The sequence below is a fragment of the Podarcis liolepis genome (genome assembly GCF_965112155.1).
Source record: "Podarcis liolepis genome assembly, chromosome: W".
Lineage (NCBI taxonomy): Eukaryota > Metazoa > Chordata > Lepidosauria > Squamata > Lacertidae > Podarcis > Podarcis liolepis.
In genome coordinates this window covers 38,519,920-38,542,325 of record NC_139568.1, presented here as the reverse complement: position 1 = coordinate 38,542,325, position 22,406 = coordinate 38,519,920, and the positions used below count along the sequence as shown (strand labels likewise).

Genomic DNA, 22,406 nt, shown 5'->3' with positions numbered 1-22,406 from the left:
CAGTTCTTCTTCTAAAAGCAGCTGACTTCATCTTCAACCACACACTAAGCATGGACTTGTTTTGCCTGCCTGACCATGGCTGCTGTTGCAAAAACAAAACAGGCAGCTGAAAGAAAACTGGTCTCTGTCTAAAAATTAGGTGCTCTTAAAAAGGAAGTTCCTGGCTCTTGTGTTTCCCAGGTTTGTGGGCGATCGCAAAGCGACATGAAAACGAACATCATCCTGGAGTCTCACATCATCTGCTGCACACTGAGCACCAGTGGGAGCAGCCTGCTGGGTGCAGTATTCCAGCGGCTGGACTGTGATCCTCTGAGCTGCGTCATCGTGGACATGGTTAGTGGGGGATATAGGCACTACAGTAGCAAGGGCATATTTGGGGCAGGAGGATGGAGGGTGTCTTTAGTACCTTTTACAGATTGCAGAAACAGCCCTGTTCACTTTGGCTGCCTTGTTTTGTATTTATACAAATGTTTCCCCACCACCAGCACCCTCTTCTGACATTAAAAGCCCTCAAGGCAGCTTTTTTGTTTGATGTGTTTTGACTGTTTTTAGTGGTGTTGCCTGCTTTTTTATTTCAAGGCGTGCATAGGTGGTTTGCCAAAGGGGGGTGGGTGGGAAGACGGGGGAGTCAGATCATTGCCAGTTTTTCTTTTGTGAAATGAGTATTTTCTTGTGTCCTTAACTGTTACTTACCGTATTTTTCGCTCCATAGGGTGCACCGGACCATAGGGTGCACCTAGTTTTTTTTTGGGGGGGGGGGGAATAAAGAAAAAAAATTATCCCCCCCCCCAGCTCCAAAGAGCAAAGAAGTCAAGACAGCGAGTGGGATCCAACCCGCTGGCTGTCTTGGCTTCCTCTTTAGCCACGTGCAACCTCTCCAGCCGGGAGAGGCTGTGTGCGGCTTTGTTTTTAGCCGTGGGGCTGGGGCGGGGGAAGCCCCCAAAACAGGTCCAGGAGCGGCGGCAAGATTGCGCGCAACCTCGCTGCCACTCCTGGAGCTTGCGGGGCTGGGGGCAGGGGAAGCTCGAGCTTCCCCCGACCCCAGCCCCCAGAACAGACAGCTATCCGCAAGCTTTCCGAGCGCAGCGGGAGTTCCCGCCGGGCTCCGAAGGCTTGCGGATAGTTGCCTGAAGCCGGGGGAGCGCAGCGGGAGTTGGCACTGCGCTCCCTGGGTTTCAGGCTGCCTGAAGCCTGCATTCGCTCCATAGGACGCACACACATTTCCCCTTCAGCCCAAAAAGGTTGGGGACTCCTTAGGAACATAGGAATGTGCCTTATACTAAATCAGACCATTGGTCCATCTTGCTCAGTATTGTCCACACTGACTTACAGCAGCTCTCCAAGGTTTTAGGCAGGAATCTCTCCCAGCCCTACCTGGAGATGCCAAGGACTGAACCTGGGACCTTCTGCACACCAGACAGCTGCCTTCTGGAGGACATCATGTCAGCTACCCATGAGTAGCCTTAGGCAAGCCCCTCTCTGCAAGAACCTTTTACATAATTACAGAAAGCTCTTTGAATGCTTATGGAAAATCGCTACATAAGTACTAAATAACATTTATGTCAGCGAAGCAGCTCCAGTCAAGCTCTAAGCTTGGGAGGCCATGAACCACTTGATCCAACCAGATGATCACCTGCTAATTCACCTGACCAGCCTAACCCTAATAGCATGTCACAGTGGGGAAAGCATCTCACCTAAATCCCTGATTGGCACTTGTTCTGTAGTGGTGGGTACCGTGGGCCTGGTGTGTGCATGAAGACAAAAAGAGAGAAAGAGGAGGCGAGCTGCTGTGCTTACTGATTAAATGTATTTTTACTGTTGCTGCTCTATACGTTTCGGAGTACATAACTCCCTTCAGGAGCTTTAAATGCTTACAAATTCCTTAGACCCAGAAACACTCTCTTCTGTAAACCTGAGCTCAGAAAACAGCTCTGAATAATCTGCAAAGCAACCTTTTTTCTTTCTGCACCTCTACAATGAATCAGGTTTACAGTTTGTTGTTGGGGTTGTTTTGGTTTTGTTGTTTTAAAACTTTAATCAGTAAGCACAGCAGCTTGCCTCCTCTTTCTCTGACCCTGGGCCTAATCACTACATTGAAAGCCTTCCTTTTGCTGTTCATCCAGCCCAAGCATGTTGGTGCTGAGCAGCATGCCCCTCATTGAAAATTCTTCCAGAGGAGTCATACCCAAAGATACCTGGGGCAGGAAGGGGTGAGCATGGAATTTTATAGAACTATATTAACAGCTTTATAGAATTATATGAACAGGTGTAGGCTGCCAAGACACGCTTCTCACCTGACAGCCTGATGCCTAAATTAAGTGTCCGCATTATAAATGTAGGCCATCAGTTGAAAGCACTCGGTCTTCAACCATGCAGGTTCCCAGTTGTACCATTTAGTGAAAGTTGACACCATCCCTAGCCCTGGTCATGAGTGCTTTGCACATTTTGAGGGTGGAAATTGTGACTTCCATGCCTAGGTATCTTAAAACTCAAGTTGAAGAAGCTGCTGCCACCCTTTAAAAACAAAAACAGAAACAGAAACACCCCCCCACACACACACACTTCAGAATTCAGTTGCTGTACTCCAGGGGTGGCCAACTCCCAAGAGACTGCGATCTACTCACAGAGTTAAAAACTGGCAGTGATCTACCCCATTTTGGGGGGTTCAGCCAGTGTTCTACTAGTCTTGTTTGCACGCTAACATTAAGATGTGTGGTTTAGCATTATGTGATACAGCTTCAGTTGATGGAACTTGTCGTTCCAACATTTTTTGAAGGCACCATCTGGGGTGGGAAAACTGAACTATATCAAAGTAATCATACAGGGAAAGCAAATTGTATTGAAGTTGGAGGCAACCAAATAAATGTTGGAGAGCTAGGAATTTATTTTTTTTAAGCAAGATCCTTGAGTAGCTCCCTGCTATGGATTGGATCGAAAGATCCTGGCCTCTTCCCTTCCACCCCAGACTCCTGAAAACTGGATCCAGAGGGTCAGGGGAGGCTATTATGTCAGAATGGATGAGTTGCAGATGTGGTATAGCAGGATTTGATACAAGGCGACTTGTGCGGCGAGATCTTAAGATCTCTCTCGATCGCTCTCATTTAAACTGGTCCCTTTGTCTTTTTAAAAGGCCATGCAGGCTTGTGAGGTTGAAACTATCATCCCACTCATTCATGGCTGCAAAAAGCTGGTCCTGGTTGGAGACCCAAAGCAGCTCCCTCCTGCAGTTAAATCTATGGTGAGTATGTCAACAAGGTGTTTTGACTATCCCAGAAAGAAGTTGTAGAGCTGAAAACTGACAGGCTGTTAATGACCCTGCTTTTGGCATAAATAAAGTAAAACATCTATCAGGTCTTTAATGGTGTATGAGCTGCCTACGGTGAAAATGATTCAATTACCGTATTTTTCGCTCTATAACACGCACCCGACCATAACACGCACGTAGTTTTTAGAGGAAAATCCGTAGAGGAAAATTTTCCGTAGAGGAAAATTTTTAGAGGAAAATCCGTAGGCATGCCACCCGTAGGCATTCCCTCCATAACACGCACAGACATTTCCCCTTACTTTCTAGGAGGAAAAAAGTGAGTGTTATGGTGCAAAAAATACGGTAGTTTATCGGATCAAATTATTTACACAATTCTGTGAGTTTCTGTGAAATCAGCCTGTGTGATTACCATGTTAGTAGACAACATCCCTTTTGGTTAAAAAGAAATGTATATACCAAGTAGTGTTTTTCTGGGAGACACTCCAATGGCTGGTAGGGCAGAGGCAAGAGTAGATAGGGCCAATGCTTTAAGAATGTATTTTTGTATATGTATATCAAGGGATATTCCCATAGCAGTAGTCTTTGAGAGACTTTTATTTTTCTCAAGCACCACCATTTCTCTTAGTTCTGATATGCAGCAAAGTGCATAAGGAGAGGGGAGAAGTTCCTGACCCTCTTACGCTGCCATCTTTCCCACTTTCAAATAAATAAAAGATTGGGTTATTTTGTGGGACTGTTTCCCAAGCCTCTTGGGTAGCCCAGAATAGTTCACTCATTCCTAATCTCTAGTTCAAATACAGGTGAAACTCGGAAAATTAGAATATCGTGGAAAAGTTCATTTATTTCAGTAATTCAACTTAAAAGGTGAAACTAATATATGAGATAGACTCATGACATGCAAAGCGAGATATGTCAAGCCTTGATTTGTTATAATTGTGATGATCATGGCGTACAGCTGATGAAAACCCCAAATTAACAATCTCAGAAAATTAGAATATTAAATGAAATCAGCAAAACAAGGATTGCAAATAGAGCAATATTGGACCTCTGAGACATGAGACCGAGCAATGCAGAAGAGCTGAAGGCTGCTGTTGAAGCATCCTGGTCTTCCATAACACCTCAGCAGTGCCACAGGCTGAGAGCATCCATTCCACGTCGCATTGAGGCAGTAATTGATGCAAAAGGGGCCCAGACCAAGTACTGAGTACATATGCATGCTTCTACTTCTCATCTCTTGTTCTTTAATTGTTGCTGCCTGTGCTTAACCCATTCCCTGAAAGTTTCACTCCTCCTCCCCTCCCTTGCTTTGGCAGAAAGCTGAGGATTACGGCTACAGGCAGTCTCTGATGGGCCGACTCTGCAGACACCTGAATGGGCAAATCCAAGAAAAACACAGTGACAGGCTTCCAGTCCTGTGCTTGAGGACTCAGTACAGGATGCACCCAGAGATCTGCCTCTTCCCTTCCAATTACATCTACGACCATGCCCTGAAAACTGACCGGTGTGTAGACATCTTACTAATTGTTTTACCTTGCCTCAAGGCAACAGGCATTTCATGAAAAGGTGACCTAAGTGTGGACATCGGTTCCATATTACCCTGGAATTTTGGCTGGTGGTCAGGGATGGTGGGGGTTGTATTCCAGCAACACCTGGAGGGTCCTGCTTTAGCTCATCATATCTGGTGTGTTTGTGTGAATGAATGTACTTGCTCTGACACTACTGGTGAGTACTTAGTTGAATGAAAATTCTGTGCATGATCATAGGCCTCAAACCTGACTCTTTCCAGCAACCTAATTTGATACTTTAATTTTTTTCTTCCATTCTAAGCACTTTCTTGTTCTTTCTTTTTTAATATACTGTATATTAAAAATGATGGTGTTAAATTCCACCCATGTACAATTTTTAGTGAACGTTCCTGTTAGGGATTGATTAGCTGCTTGTGCGTAAAAACGTGCTCCCTCAGAGTTTGTGCGACCCCACAAACCTCCGTGTGTGACGGAGCTCCTCAGACATGTCTGCTCTAGTCACTAGTAGAGTCCGACAGTGGCTGTCTGCGGAAGCGTTTCCAGCAAAGGAGCTCCTTAACGGAAACGCGTCTCCTGGACTCACGGCGTGACAGTTTCCGGCGAGGTGTGGGTCTCCCTATGGGAGACTCAGATACCTCCCCACTGTTCTCGCTGGAAGCTTCCCTGAGCCCTCCCTCCTGCTCGCATTCCCTCAGAGACCCACTCCTCCCCCTGCTGGTCCCTGCTTCAGCTGTTGAGTCTCTTTCTTCCTCCCTGAGTCCCTCCACCACCTGATGCTCCGATGGCAGTCCCCTGACATCCACCTCCCCTCCAGGGCCCCCCTCACCCCCTCCCATTTCCTCTCCCCTGGGAGGTGAAGGGCTAAAACCCCGAAACGAATCTTCCTCATCTTCCGACGTCTCGAACAATTCCCTCCATCGATCGTCGTCCTGGCTCGCTGAATCCTCTTCCTCTTCAGAATCTGGGAACCCCTCCAACTCCTCTTCCTCGTCGGTGGTGGCAAAGTATTCCCTTCGGAACCTCGCTACAGGCTGAGGTTTACGTGGGAACCTCTGATGAAAAGTCTCTATTAAAACTTCGTCATTGACATCCTCTGCCCTAACCCAGGTGTTTTCCGACTCCGGTTCCCCTTCCCACATTACCAAATACTCTACTTGATCTCCCTTCCACCTGGAATCGAGGATCTCCGCTACATGGTAGCTGTGTTCCTTCTCCTCCATTGCTGGTCCCCTAGTGACCCTCCCTTCACTGTCTCCTCTATACGGTGACAGCAACGACCTGTGAAAAACTGGGTGCAGCTTCATGTGGTTCGGTAACCGGAGCCTGAAAGCCACTGGATTGACCTGCTGCATGACTTCAAACGGACCCAGCCTTTTGGGTCTTAATTTCTTACAACCTCCTTTGAACGGCAACCCTTGGGTTGACAGCCACACCTGGTCCCCCACCCTGATGCTTTCACCTTCCCTTCGGTTTTTGTCTGCCTGCCTCTTATATTCCTGCTTAGCCCTGTTTAAGTTGAGTTGGAGCTGGCGATGGATCGCTTCCATTTCTTCAACGAACTGTTCTGCAGCTGGAACGCTCCAGTTCTCCCCCTCCCCCCCTGGGAAGGCTCTGGGATGGCACCCGTGATTAGCCAAAAAGGGGCTCATCCCCGTGGACACGTTCTCTGCATTGTTGTAGGCAAATTCTGCCAACGCCAGCTTCTCCACCCAATCATTCTCTCTGTCATTAACATAACACCTCAAATATTGTTGGAGAACCCCATTTGCTCTTTCCGCCTGCCCGTTGGTTTCTGGATGACGGGCCGTTGAAAAATTAACCTCTACATGCAGTAAGCTCATGAGCTTCCTCCAGAACCTGGAAGTAAATTGTTTCCCTCGGTCTGAAACCACCCTCAAGGGGGCGCCATGCAACCGAAACACATTCTCTACAAACAATTTGGCTGTTTCTTCTGCTGTGACCGCATGTGAGCAGGCTATAAAGTGGGCCATTTTAGTTAACAGGTCTACTACAACCATGATGGCTGTTTTCCCTCTAGACCTTGGCAGATCAGTCATGAAATCTATTGCCACTGCTTCCCACGGTCTTTCAGGTGTGGGCAGTGGTTCTAATAAACCAGCCGGCGCCCGCCTCTCCCCCTTGGCTCTTTGGCATTGTTCACACCCTCTCACATACTCCCGCACATCTTCCCTGACCTTGGGCCACCAAAATTCCCTGGTAACCAGCCACATGGTCTTGTGTTGCCCAAAATGCCCTGCTGTGGGGCTATCGTGCAGCTGCTTGAGTACCTTCTCCCTCAATTCCCCTTCAGGTATATATAACGCTCCCTTATAATACAATGCCCCGTTTCTCTCCTCAAAACCACCGGATTTGTCTTCCTCCCTCCTGAGATCCCTGAGTTTGTCCTGGGCGTATGCATCCTGCACCGTACCCTCTACCAATTCCCTTTGCCCCACCAAAGTCGCCCCACACACCCAGCGGTCCTCTGGAATGATATGGGTTTCTTCGGGTGCTCCCTCCCCCTCCAAATATTCAGGTTTGCGTGAGAGAGCGTCCGCCCTAACATTCTCTGGGCCTGGCACGTAACAAATCTCAAAGTTAAATTTGGAGAACTCCTGGGCCCATCTCAACTGCCTTTGGTTGAGCACTCGCGCAGTTCTCCAATACTCTAGATTTTTATGGTCCGTGCACACTTGCACCTTATGTTGTGCACCAACTAGCAGATGCCTCCATCTCCGGAACGCCTCATGAATAGCAAGAAGTTCTCGGTCGTACACCGTGTAGTTCCTCTCGGATTTGTTCAGCTTTCGCGAAAAGAAGGCACACGGTCGCCACTCTGACTCCTCCTTCCCCGGCTGCAGAAGAAGCACCGCCCCTATGGCTCTGTCAGATGCGTCTGTTTCAACCCTTAGCTTCTTTCGTAAATCCACATGCAGAAGTTGTTCTTCAGAGGCGAAGGCCCTTTTCAGCTCCTCAAACGCTCGCTCCGCCTCCGCCGTCCATACAAACTTCTTTTTACTGCTGAGACAGTCAGTGATGGGCGCCGTCAGATGGGCGAAGTTGCGGATGAACTTACGATAAAAGTTTCCAAACCCTAGGAACCTCTGCACATCCTTCTTGGTTTTGGGTGTTTTCCATTCCAGCACTGCCTGTACCTTGCCGGGATCCATGGCCAATCCCTTGTCTGACAGGCGGTACCCCAGGAATTCCACCTCCTTGGTATGGAACCGACACTTCTCCAGTTTGACCCACAGCCTGTTGGCTTGCAGTCTGCTCAACACTTCTCTGACGTCTCTCACATGTTGCTCCTCATTCTCCGAATACACCAACACATCATCTAGGAAAGCAACGCAATTCTTGTAGAGCAAAGGGCCCAGTACGTGGTTCATAAAAGATTGAAAACACGCTGAGCCTGCTTGTAATCCAAATGGCATAACGAGGTATTCAAATGCCCCCAAAGGGGTAAACATGGTGGTTTTCCATTCATCCCCTTTCCTTATGCGTATCAGGTTGTACGCCCCCCTTAGATCCAGCTTTGTAAAAATCTTTCCCTTCCTCACCCTGGTCAAAATATCATCAATTCTGGGCATAGGGAAAGCCACCGGTTCAGTCACTGCATTTAACCTCCTAAAATCGCATACAAGTCTCGGCTTGTCCGCGTTTTTTTTTGTCCACAAAGAACACTGGGCTACCCCCTGCTGCTTTGGACTCTCTGATGAAGCCTCTCTTCAGGTTCTTGTCAATAAACCCTCGCAACTCCTGCATTTCTCTGTCTGACATGGCATACAACTTGCCCACGGGAAGCTGTGCTCCAGGGAGTAAATTGATCTGGCAATCAAAGGGTCTATGAGGTGGTAGTTGGTCAGCTTCCTTCTCGCTGAACACGTCGCTGAGATCTGCATACTGTGGTGGTACCTTCACCTTCTCCATTACTTCAGTCCCTGCTAGGGTGGCTTGGGCCCCTGCTGAACCCTTTTCCCCTTTGCAGTGTTCTAAGCAATGTGCTGAACCAAAGGACACCACTCTTTGATGCCAGCCAACCAGCGGATCATGTAGAGCTAGCCAGCTCATTCCCAAAATAATGGGAGCGCCTCCCAGGGTGGCCACATTAAACGCTATCAGTTCTGTGTGCCTTGCCACCCTCATTATCATTGGGACAGTCTGCAAGCTGACTCCTCCTCCCAACAACTCCCTGCCATCAATCGTGGTCACCTGCAGGGGGTTGCTTAAAGGGATAGTCTGTATCTGGTGTTCAGCAGCAAACTCCTTGCTCATAAAATTGCAGGAGCTGCCTGAGTCCAATAGCGCCTTTATTTTTAGGGGGTGCCCATTTTGCAGCTCTAGCGACACTTCAATCACTAGAGCAGGTCGAGGAGCTTCTGGCACGGGCACTTTCACTGCTCTTTGGCCTGGCTGCAGTGCCCCGATTGTGGCAACCAGGCGTTGGCTTTTACCTGCTCCGTGACAGCTCGTCTTTCACCGCCGAAGAAAGACCTTCTTCAAATAGCATTTGAATGGGTGCCGCCGATAAATCCCAACTCAGTCTGTGAATCAGCATGGTAAACTCAGTCCAGTACTCACGGACAGATCGACTTCCCTGCTTACAAGCCATTAGCTGTCTGCGCACCGCCCCTTCCTCAATATCGCTGGAAAACATGATATCCATTGCACGAAAGAACTTCCTCGTGTCCTTTAGTATGTCATTGTGCGTTGCCATTAGGGGTCGAACCCAGTCTCTCGCCCCTTTCTCAAGATGCCCAATTACGAAAGCAACTCGCGATTCCTCATCAGGGAACTCATCGAACTGCACATTAATGGCATATTGCATCTCTGTCCTAAAGGCATGGTAATCCTTGGGGTCCCCCCCAAATTTTTGCACCAATCCTGGTACCTTTCTGGGGAATTGAGTGGCTCTCCCCTTCTTGTCTGCATCCTGAGCCCTTCTCTCCTCCAGCCTCGCCGTCTGCAGCGCCAGTTGGACCTCCAACGCTCGGTATCTATCTTCCAAGCTTGGACCAGCTCCAGCCCCCGCTCCTCCGGTTCCAGTTGGTTCGCTCATGATGCTTTCTCTTGCACAGGCAGCGTACAGAGACTGTCGGACTGCTGTTAGGGATTGATTAGCTGCTTGTGCGTAAAAACGTGCTCCCTCAGAGTTTGTGCGACCCCACAAACCTCCGTGTGTGACGGAGCTCCTCAGACATGTCTGCTCTAGTCACTAGTAGAGTCCGACAGTGGCTGTCTGCGGAAGCGTTTCCAGCAAAGGAGCTCCTTAACGGAAACGCGTCTCCTGGACTCACGGCGTGACAGTTTCCGGCGAGGTGTGGGTCTCCCTATGGGAGACTCAGATACCTCCCCACTGTTCTCGCTGGAAGCTTCCCTGAGCCCTCCCTCCTGCTCGCATTCCCTCAGAGACCCACTCCTCCCCCTGCTGGTCCCTGCTTCAGCTGTTGAGTCTCTTTCTTCCTCCCTGAGTCCCTCCACCACCTGATGCTCCGATGGCAGTCCCCTGACAGTTCCCTAATAGTTGCTGACAGAAATTTATATGGTGCTTTTGTCCATAAATTGTTCTGTTTAACCTCTTCAGTGTTTATATCCCAATTTAATTCCCACCAGCTTTTTAGATTTTGTTGGGGGCAAAATTGGTTCTCAATAAGTGTTTTGTATAAAAGGGAAATGCTATCTCTTATTACCATATTTTCATATTCTGTTAGTTTACTTGTAGCTTCATTTTTAATCTGTGTATTTGTAAGAAATTATCTCGGCTGATATCCTAACGGCCATGAAATTTGATTATTTTCTAAACGTACTTGCATTTCTGCTATTGTAAGAGGTTGTATAAGCCTCTGGATTTTTCTGTATAAGCCTCTGGATTTTTTGCCCTTCCACTGCTATTCACTGAATATGTTTGTCATGCTGTTTGAATATTCCCCTTCATGTAGAAAACGATGACATCAGGGAGAACAGTTTCTGTCATCCCCCACACCACCTCCCTGACATGCTAGTTTTCTCTATGTGGGGAACATCATGTGAATGATTATGTGACGGATAGTGTTTCCTCCTGCAGTGAAGAATTGAGCAAATAGACCTCAGCACACTGCTTTTTAAAAGCTATTATGATTTCTCATTGCATTATAGGTGGACAGAAGAGAGCCGATTCTCTTTGGAATGGCCCTTCCTACCGTACCTCCTCTTTGATGTTTTGGATGGCCAGGAAGAACAGGAGAGCAAGTAAGTTTTTCATTTATTTGCTTTGTGAATTTGTAGTCGCACTTTTCAAAGTGGCTAGCAGGAGTAAAATAAAGAAACAAAATTTAAAATCCCACATAAAGCCAACACTGTTTTTTATTAAGTACATTTGTTAGCTGCTTTTTACACAAACAAATCTCTTTTTTAATAATATTTTTATTAATTTTCACCAAAAGAAAAATAGATAAACATTTCAACTTAACAAATTTTCTCATTTTTGGACTTCCATCAGCCATTCTGACAATCATCCGAATTAAACTTTTTAGTTACACATTTCCTGAATTTCCTGTTGCCTTTTAACATACCCATCCACACCTGTTTTTCTTTCTTACAATATTTCTTAAGTTTTTACAGAGCTTCTTTAAATGCCACTAACGTTATTTCGTTATCACTTATACCTCCCCAATACTCGACTAATTTTCCCCAGTCCTCGATAAACCTTTGATCTCGTTGGTATCTGATCTTCCCTGTCATTTTATCAAGTTCTGCATAGTCCATCAGCTTCATTCTCCACTCCTCCAAAGTAGGTACTTGTTCCTGTTTCCATCTCTGGGCCAATAATATTCTTGCCGCTGTTACTGCATATTGGAAAAGTTTACAGTCCTTTCTGTTTATTTCATTTCCTATGATTCCTAAAAGAAAAGCCTCTGGTTTCTTAGCAAATGTATATTTCAACATTTTTTTCAATTCTTTATATATCAATTCCCAGAAGCTCTTCACTTTCTTACATTCCCACCACATATGGTAAAAAGTGCCATCCTTTTCTTTACATTTCCAACATTTCTTACATGTTTTATACATTTTTGCAAGTTTTACCGGTGTAATATACCATCTATAAATCATTTTCATAACATTTTCCTTTAATGCAGTACATGCGGTAAATTTAATGTTTTCATTCCATAGTTTAATCCAATCTTTAAATTGTACAGTGGTGCCTCGCAAGACAAAATTAATTCGTTCCGCAAGTTTTTTCCTCTTGCGAGTTTTTCGTCTTGCGAAGCACGGTTTCCCATAGGAATGCATTGAAAATCAATTAATGCGTTCCTATGGAAACCGCTTGCCAGGCTGGCGGTGCGGAGAAGGGCTTTTCTCCCCACCGCAAGCCTTCAGGACAGGTACGGGAACAGAGGGGAAGGGGCGCAGCGCTTCTCCTCTGTTCCCGGGGCTTGCGGTGGGAGGAGGGTTTTTCCTCCCCACCGCCAACATTCAGAACAGCATTCTGAATGTTGGCGGTGGGAAGGAAAACCCTCCTCCCACCGCAAGTCTTCAGGACAGCCATCCGAAGGCTGGCGCGGGGAGAAGGGCTTTCCACCCCACCGCCAGCCTTCGGAGCAGCCTTCCGAAGGCTGGCGCGGGGAGAAGGGCTTTTCTCCCCACCGCCAGCCTTCGGAGGAGCCTTCCGAAGGTTGGCTCGGGGAGAAGGGCTTTTCTCCCCACCGCCAGCCTTCGGAGGAGCCTTCCGAAGGCTGGCTCGGGGAGAAGGGCTTTCCGACCCACCGCCAGCCTTCGGAGGAGCCTTCCGAAGGCTGGCGCGGGGAGAAGGGCTTTCCGACCCACCGCCAGCCTTCGGAGGAGGTCCGAGGATAGTGGGGAAGACGCGCTGCGCTTCCCCGCTGTCCCAGAGATTTCCCTATGGGCTTTCGTCTTGCGAAGGAAGCCCATAGGGCAATTCGTTTTGCGAAGCGCCTCCAAAACGGAAAACCCTTTCGTCTAGCGGGTTTTCCATCTTGCGAGGCGTTCGTCTTGCGGGGCACCACTGTATATTGTACCCAAAATCTCTGGCCCATTGTATCATAACAGATTTAACTTCTTCATCTTTTGTATGCCATTCCAACAATATCTTATACATTTTAGATAAGATCTTATATTCATTATTTATTATTTCTATTTGAAATTTTGAATCTTTCTCTGTATATCCATATTCTTTAAGATCCTTTTTAAACAATTCAGTTATTTGAAAATAATGCAACCAATCATATACATACTCTTTTACTTCTTCATAGGATTTCATTTTCCATTTCCCCCCTTCCTTAACAATCAAATTTCCATATGTAATCCAATTCCTTCTCATATTGATTTTTTTAACACTCATAACCTCTAATGGAGATAACCAGTGCGGGATTTTTGGTTCGAGTAGGTTTTTATACCTATCCCATATTTCTATCAACGATCTTCGGAAAATGTGGTTCTCAAAACCTTTATGGATTTTCTTTTTTTCAAGCCATAAGTAGGCGTGCCACCCAAATCTGTTATCAAATCCTTCTATGTCTAACAACTCTGTATTTTCTAATTTTACCCATTCCTTTAACCAACAGAGACATGAGGCTTCATAATATAGTTTCAAGTCTGGCAGGGCGAAGCCTCCTCTTTCTTTAGCATCTGTTAATAACTTAAACTGAATTCTTGGCTTCTTACCCTGCCAGATATACCTTGAAATTACTCTTTGCCACTCTTTGAAGGTCACAGTCCCCTTGATTATTGGAATTGTCTGAAACAAAAATAACAATTTTGGCAGCACGCTCATCTTTATAGATGAAATCCTTCCCCACAACGATAACTTCATTCGTCCCCACACCTCCAGATCTTTCTTTATTCCGTTCCACACTGGTAAATAGTTATTCTGGTACAAATCAATATTCTTTTGGGTTATCCAAATACCCAAATATTTCACCTTCTTCACCACTTCTATACCCATTTGTTGTTGCATTGTTCCTATTGTATCTTGATCCATATTCTTAGCAATTATTTTAGTCTTTTTCTTATTCAATATAAATCCTGCCACTTGACCAAATCTTTCCACCTCTATAAGTATCTTTTTAACACTTTCCAAAGGTTCTTCCACCGTTAAGACCAGATCATTGGCAAAGGCTTTAACCTTATATTCATTCCGGCCTACTGCCACCCCTTTTATTACCTCATTTTCCCTTATAGTTTTTAGAAAGACTTCCAGGACCATGATGAATAACAGTGGTGAAAGTGGACACCCTTGTCTTGTACCCTTGGTTATCCCTGTTTCTTCCGTAATCACATTGTTAACAATCAATTTAGCCTTCTGTTCAGTATATATTGCCTTTATATATACACAAACAAATCTCAAAGCAAGTTAACAGATAAAAACAATGAAAACTTAAAACACAATGTGTAATTTCATACACTTCTATCACGTCGCCTCTTTTCTAAAGTAAAAAGTCCCAAATGCTGCCACCTTTCCTCATAGGGGAGTCACTCCATCCCCCTCATCATTTGGGCTGCCCTTTTCCTGAACCTTTTCCTTTTTGAGGAGGCGACCAAAACTCTACATAGTATTCCAAATGCAGTCTCACTGTAGATTTGTGTAACTGCATTGTGATGTTGGCAGTTTTATTTTTCATTCCTTTCCTAATGTTCCCTAGCCACACACTGGCCATCTAATCCAGCCCTCAGAAAAAGCTAAAGAGCCCTGCTTAGCCCCCCACCCCAAGGGTCCCTCTCTCATCCTAGAGTAAGGAGCTCATGGCTGGTCTGCAATCTCTTACCATCCCCACCCTGATCTATGAGAGTTGGGAGTCCCAACAAAAGGTGCACCACCCCTGATTTAGTCCTGAACTCTATTGTAGGACAGGAATGGGGAAACCTGTTTCCCTCCCAGAGGTGCTGTTATAAATCCAGATTGTTGCTGGACTACAGGTATATGGTGTCATCCCTGCTACATTTGAAAGGTCTGCTGTGTGGTGTGGAACTCTGGCTTGGTGGACAATTTGGGTAACTTGTTGTTGTTGTTGTTTAGTCGTGTCCGACTCTTCATGACCCCATGGACCAGAGCACGCCAGGCACGCCTGTCTTCCACTGCCTCCCGCAGTTTGGTCAAACTCATGTTCGTAGCTTCAAGAACACTGTCCATGTGAAGAGAATCAGAACTTACAGGGTTAAACAGTTCTGAGTGACGTCTCACATTCTGAGGCGTGGTTATGTTCACATACGGGAGTGTTCTCTGTGTGTGAGTTTTCTTTCGGTTTTGACCGAGAGGCAAAAGATGTGTGCTCTTTCGCCGGGCTGATTTATGTTGTTTTGCTACACGATTAAAGACTGTTGGAGATAAGCAAGAGGCCTGCGTACAGTCTGGTTTATTACCCACACACTGCAATAGTTTCCACCGCTGCGGAGACTCTGCTGAGACGAAGCTAAGAGAGAGCTAGGCACAGGAGCGCAGTGGCGCAGCAGAATGTGCCAGACGCCATCATAAAGCCACAGGTTATGGAAGTCAGCCAAGCTTTGGAAGCTGTTGCCACGTCATGCCGGTGTGTGTGGAAGCCAGCTGGAGCCCTGCCTAACGTTTGAGGCAGCGGAGCTCGCTGGGGAGGATCTCATCTTCAGGACCGGGTGCCAGGAGGAGCTGCTGTTACGTGAGTAGGCTTAGCCTCGGGGGAGAAGATGGTGGACAGCCAGGAATCATACACCGTCCCTTTCGAAAAATTAAATGGGAAAAATTGGGAGGAGTGGAGCAGGAAGCTGAAGGCCTGGCTGGTAGCCAAGGGTCTGTGGGGTGCAGTCCAAGAGCTCCCACAGCAAGCTGCAGCCGGTGCAGCGGCAGCAGACGTAGCAGCTGCTCAGGCCTCACAGAGGCGAAACCAGAAAGCCCTGGGAGCTATAGTGCTCAGTTTGGAGGGCTCACAGCTACCTTTGGTGGAAGGGCTTGAGACTGCTCATGAGGCCTACCAGGCACTAGAGAGAGTGCACCACAGGACCACAGCTGGGGCAAAGATCCATACCACTGGACGCTTGTGTGACGAACAGGAACGCCGTGTCAGAGAGGGCTGAGCTGGCACAGAGAGCCCTGCCGGTTGCAGGAAAGGGGGGGCCAGACCAGCAGAAGACACAGTTCAGGCTTTTTCCATTCGTCGATGTTTTGTCTGTGGGTCAGTCAACCATCTGCGTCGTTCCTGTCCGCGGAGAGCCAGAGAGGCCGGGCAGGATGTCTCCAAGGTCGCTTCCCATGGCAGTCAGTCAGGTTTCCATGGCAGCCAGTCCAGGAGAGGAGGCCAGTGTGGGAATGCGAAGGGAGGACATGACTCAGGGAGTGAAGACGGTTCTTATCACCTAACTGCCTCCATGGCAACGCTACGGGACAACTCCAGTGAGGGCAGAATGCTGCGTTGGGTCATCGACTCAGGAGCCAGCCATCACCTGATGCCAGCGCCACCTAGTGGCGAAATGCGGAACTGCAGAGCTGTTTCAACTGGGAAAACAGTTGTTTTTGCTGATGGGTCACAGAGACTTTTGTCTTCTGTGGAAAATGTGTTTGTTTCTTTTTTACAGGCGGAGCTGGAAGTCTACGTTGTGCCAGAGATGCATTGTTGTCTTTTATCTGTACCTGCTCTTGTAAAGGAGGGTTATAAGGTTTGCTTTGCAAATGATGTTTGTTCCATTTCCAGGGGTGGGAGACAACTGGTCAGTGTTGCATGTCAGAACAACCTCTTTGTTCTGGAGACACCTCTGGAGGGTAAGGGGGACACCGAGACAGCACAGGCGAAGTGTGCTAATGTTCCCGTTCACGATTCTTGTGTTCACTTGTGGCACAGGAGAATGTCGCACAGCAGTTTGGAAGATGTCCAGAAGTTGCCCCAATGCACTAAAGGTTGCAAACTGAAAGCATGTGGTAAATCCCTAGATTGTAGGGCATGCAAAAGGGCAAAGGTAAAAAGGTGCAGTTATCCCAGAAGGGAGAGGGTAACCACAAAACCTTTTGAGCTTATGCACACAGACCTTTGTGGTCCCATGCCAAGGCCGAGTCTGGGCGGGGCCAGGTATGTGCTGACGCTGATAGATGATTTTAGCCAGAATGGCTGGTTTTTCTCGCTGAAGCAGCAAAGCGAGGCAGCGCAACTGATCAAAGACTGGGTTGCGGCGGTGGAACTACAGTTCTCCACCAAGGTTCAGGGCTTCGAGAGCAACCGAGGTGCAGAGTTTACTGGGTCTGCTCTGCAGGGTTTTTTCCGCCAAAAGGGAATACGTCACAGGGTGACGGGTGCTACTTCTCCTCAGGAGAGGGGCGTGGCGGAGCACAAGAGTAGAATACTGGCTGCAGTTGCTGATGTTCTACTGTGTGACTCCGGTTTGCCTCAGAGTTTTTGGAGCGAAGCTTGTAGGGCGGCCAACTTTACGATGAATAGGTCCTATAACTCGGTTATAGGTGACACACCGTTTTTCTTGTTGCACCGGAAAAAAACGCAAGTGCATTTCTTCTGTGTGTTTGGTTGTGAAGCCTGGGTGCTTGTGCCAAAGGCTCAACGGAAGGAAGGTGATCCGAGGTTCCAGAAAATGATCTTCTGTGGATATGAGCCTGCGACAAAGGGGTGGAGGTTTGCATATCCAGAAGGTGATCAGACCAAGCTTCTGATCAGCAAGCATGTTGAGTTCTGTGAGCAGAATGGTTGGTCAAGACTCAATGAGGGTCCTGACGTTCTCTCAGAATGTCTGTCTGATTCTGAGGAGGGAGAGCCAGAAGCTGAACCTGTTGATGAGGACCAGGTCTCTGAACAGGGTCAGGAACAGGGTTGGGCATCTCCACAGGTTGTTAAAAGAGAGCCCAAGAGTGAGCCTTCGTCTCCCGTTAGCAAAGTGCAGAAGGCCCGAAGACGCAGTAAGTCAGAGGGGGTCTTCTGATGTAGGAGACACACTTGCTGGCCCCAATGGGTCGGAAGGAGCACCTGAGACTGTGCTCAGATGTTCCGCACGCACAACAAAGGGGGTGCCACCTGAGAGGTTTCAGGTCACCAGTGCGTGGGATGGATTCGCACAGTGTGAACCTGGGAGTTTTGAGGAGGTTCAACAGTTGCCTGAGACAGAAGCCAGAAAGGGGCAAAAGGCAATAGGAAGGGAGTTGAACTCAAAGAGGTCTGTAGATGTGTGTTCACAGTTTCCCACAGGATGCGAGACGAGAGGGGGTGTGAAGAGAATCAGAACTTACAGGGTTAAACAGTTCTGAGTGACGTCTCACATTCTGAGGCGTGGTTATGTTCACATGCGGAAGTGTTCTCTGTGTGTGAGTTTTCTTTCGGTTTTGACCGAGAACTGAAAGATGTGTGCTCTTTTGCCGGGCTGATTTATGTTGTTTTGCTACACGATTAAAGACTGTTGGAGATAAGCAAGAGGCCTGCGTACAGTCTGGTTTATTACCCACACACTGCAATAGTTTCCACCGCTGCGGAGACTGTGCTGAGACGAAGCTAAGAGAGAGCTAGGCACAGGAGCGCAGTGGCGCAGCAGAATGTGCCAGACGCCATCATAAAGCCAGAGTCCAGCCATCTCGTCCTCTGTCGTCCCCTTCTCCTTGTGCCCTCCATCTTTCCCAACATCAGGGTCTTTTCCAGGGAGTCTTCTCTTCTCGTGAGGTGGCCAAAGTATTGGAGTCTCAGCTTCACGATCTGATCTTTGGGTAACTTACCTGTCACAGATTGATTTGATCAAGAACATAAGAAGAGCTTGATTGCTGGATCAGGCCAGAATCCCATCAAATCCCACATCCTGTCCTCACAGTGAGCAACCAGATGTCCCAATGGGAAGGCTGCAGCAATCATGATGTGGTGTTTTCCCACTTTCCACCACAATAAGAGCATGTGGCAGCTTTTGTGGCCATGTTCTCCTTAGCTGTTGGTGGGTGGGCACACTTAAGAGTTTTTAAAAATGCTAAGATTGAAGCAATCTTTGAGGTTATCTAGCACTGTTCAGGGCACAAATATAAGATGGGGGACACCATCTTATATTACTAACAAGGCATTGTTAGTAGTATGTGTCTTAGTAGATCACAAGCTTAACATGAGTCACCAGTGTGATGCAGCAGCAAAAAAATATAATGATCTTCTAAACTGCATCAACAGAAGTCTAGTGTCCAGGTCAAGGAAAGTAATAGTACCACTCTATTCTGCCTTGGTCAGACCACACCTGGAATACGATGTCTCGTACTGGGCACCACAATTTAAGAAGGGTGATGACAAGCTGGAACGTGCAGAGCAGGGTGACCAAGAAGATCAAGGGTCTGGAAACCAAGTTTTATGAGGAACCATTGAGGGAATTTGGTATGTTTAGCCTGGTAAAGAGGAGACTGAGAGGAGATATGACCCTCATCTTCAAATATTTCAAGGGCTGTCCCATGGAGGATGGAGCAAGCTTGTTTTCTCCTTCTCTGGACGGTAGGACTCAAACCAATGGCTTCAGGTTACAATAAAGGAGACTCCAACTATATACCTGGAAGAACTTTATGACAGTAAGAGCTGCTTGACAGTGAAATGGACTCCCTCAGGTGACTGTGGACTCTCCTTCCTTGGAGGATTTTAAGCAGAGGTTGGATGGCCATCTGTCATGAGTGCTTTAGTTGGAATTCCTGCATTGCAGGGGGGTTGGACTAGATTACCCTTGGGGTCCCTTCCAACTCTACAGTTCTTTGAGTGTATGTCCCAAAAGAACCCTAAGAGAGAGAATCTGTGATAACTTTTAAAATGAGGCACACATCCAAATACAAGGCCTTCAGCTCATCCCTTTCTCCCTCCCCTTCTATTTCTTTCTTGTTCAGTTCCTTCATTAATCTCCAGGAAGTTAAGCTGGTAATAGAATTAATGAAGTTAATTAAGAGCAAAAAGAGAGACATCAGCTTTCGCAACATTGGGATCATCACCCCATGCAGTGCTCAGAAAAGAAGGATCCTGAGCCAGCTGGAGAAAGAATTTGGAGAAAATAGGTAAGAATTTCACAAGCCTTGAACGGCATTAAAATCCCTTTAACTGGGCCTCTTGATTCAGCAGAGTGTCAGTCAAGTTACTGGAGGTGAAGTTTACTCTCAATTGAGTCATGATTAAGTTGTTGAAATACTGCATTCAGTGTGCAATAGGCCCTCCAGATGCTGCTGGACTTCAGCTCCCATCAGTCCCAGGCAGTATGGCCTGTTGGCAGCGATGATGCGGGATACCGTCCAGCATCATCTGGAGGACCATGGGTTTCTCATTCCTGGTGTACAAAAGCACTGTAAGTATCCCCCCTGTCTTCCTCCAAAAGTGATGTCGCTTGTGAGGCCTTGCATGCTGCTGCAGTACATCCCAAGCAAATGAGACTACGCTTGTGCGTAGTCATCCCTTGTTAGCCTTATCTCTCACTTCCCTGAACTTATTATTTAATGAAATAAAAACTTCCCTCTGTTGTTTCCCTGTTGCTAAAATGTACGGTACATTGTTGGTTCCCTGGGGCAGGGATCTTCCCTATTTGTTGATGGTAGTCAGTAAAGCGTCTGTATACTGATAGCTCAGCACAATATCCCTGTGGGATGTAATCCATTGGTGCAGTCAAATGCAACATTCCTTATTTCCCTAGCGTGGGCACAGGCAGAGGGACATCCAGTCAGGGTAACGTCCTCTTCCACTGGTGTGGAGCATCCCTCCCCTGCATGTGACCTAGGAGATGGGCATCGCTCTGGCTGACTCCATAAAAGTGCCGAGTCATGCAGCCATTTTCTCAGTCTTGTTTGTCTTGCTTCACTTGCTTTCTATTCTCTTGTTTATCTTTTGCTGCCATGCTGCTCTCCTCCATCCATTTTGTTGTCTTAATGTAATTTTGCTGTCTGCTGGCTCTCAGCCAGCAGCACATGAGTTCAGTCTCCATATGAGATGAACTCAGACTCTTTATTGTGTAACTACCAAGTAAAGCCTGCCTTTCAGGGATCAAATGAACTGAAATGTGAGTAAACATTTTGTTACTTTACTCAGAAAGACTCTTGTGTCTTTATTCTTTGAAGAGGGATTAAAGGGGACACCAGGAAGGATAAAGTCACTCAGATTCGGGAAGAGGTAGACTCCACCGTGGCAGCAGGGCCGGGGCGGGAGAGTGCTAGAGTCCTGTCTAGTCAAGTTGCGTGGGATCAAGTCCAATCTGTTACCTCCGAGGATGTGGACAGGCTGCTTGGACGAGTGAAACCAACCACCTGTCTCCTTGACAGCCCATCCTGGCTCATAAAAGCAAGCCGGGAAGTGCTGGGCTGGGAGATGGGTGGTGAATGCTTTCCTCTGTGAGGGAGCCTTCCCAGACCCACTGAAAGAGGCAATTATTAAACCGCTTCTTAAAAAAGCATCTTTGGACCCAGCCCATATGGCCAACTATTGCCCAGTCTCAAAACTTCCATTCTTGGCCAAGGTGATTGAGCGGGTGGCTGTGTTAGCATTTCACTCCACCGTCACTGCATTTGAGATTGTTGTAAATCACATGCCTGTCTGAGAAGACTATGGGAACAGAAGACATCCTTATCTCTCTTTCGTTGTATGTACTTTGGACTGTACTTTCACTTCTTCTGTTCTCTCGGAAGAGAATGGACATCATTATGCTGTAGTCTGTATATAGTGTGTAAATAAATAGTAGATTAGATCTCTGTTGTTTCACGCTTCTTGCTGTGTTATGCCAGAAGATTAGTGTGCATATGCCAGCTGGTATATGTCGCTGAGTTCCCTGGAGATGAAGGGAGATGCCTTTTCCAGTGCTGCACACATCGGAGGATACTCGGAGATACGGGGGCTTGCAGGCATCCCCAGGGCGTTTTCCTTCCCCCCCCCCAAAAAAAAATTTTTTTAATTGGTTTTCTCAATATTATAAACAAACACAACAAACATAAATCATAGCCTTATTGAAAATTACACTTATTAACTTTGTTAAGTGACTTCCTCGCTTCCCATTGGTTGAATTTCATTGCATGTCCTTTTAACGGTTTTCCAAATCCCAATTCTTATGAAATTTAACTTCAACATTAACATCCTTAGATCCTAACCTTATGGAATTAAACATATTAATTCATCACTTAACATAAATAAAATCCTAAGCCAATCAAGTATCTGCAAGCTGTTTTCACTTAATTTAACTTAACATATTTAACTAAGTAATCATTACTCTTCCTCAATCACTCTTCCTGATACTCCTCCTCCTTCTGGTCGCAGACTCTTCTAGTTAGGTCGGCTACCTCCGAAAAATCCATCATCTTCATCTGCCATTCTTCTATCATTGGTAATTCTTGGGTTTTCCACTTTTTAGCTAACAAAATATGAGCAGCAGTTGTGGCATACAAAAATAATTTAACATCTTTCTTGGGCAATTCCAAACCTGTTATTCCAAGAAGAAAGGCCTCTGGTTTCTTTATAAATGTATATTTCAACATTTTTTTCAATTCATTATAAATCTTTTCCCAGAAGTCTTTCACCTTGGGACAGGTCCACCACATATGATAAAAAGTTCCTTTCTTTTCTTTACATTTCCAACATATATCTTTGCTAATTTTACAGGAGTCAAATACCATCTATACATCATTTTCTTTTTTTAAGATATATTTATTAGATTTCATAAACAAATTTTAAACCGGTTTT

At 46.6% G+C, this 22,406-nt stretch overlaps 1 protein-coding gene across 1 annotated transcript in view; it reads left to right on the top strand.

Moving 5' to 3' along the window:
* The window catches only part of LOC310697764 (putative helicase senataxin), a 302,418-nt gene that overhangs the window by 258,137 nt on the left and 21,875 nt on the right, over positions 1-22,406 (top strand). The window contains exons 18-22 of the mRNA XM_083484422.1: positions 181-333; positions 3,131-3,238; positions 4,579-4,766; positions 10,927-11,019; positions 19,586-19,750. Of these exons, the coding sequence (XP_083340548.1) occupies positions 181-333; positions 3,131-3,238; positions 4,579-4,766; positions 10,927-11,019; positions 19,586-19,750 (707 nt within the window). The remainder of the gene's footprint in view (positions 1-180; positions 334-3,130; positions 3,239-4,578; positions 4,767-10,926; positions 11,020-19,585; positions 19,751-22,406) is intronic.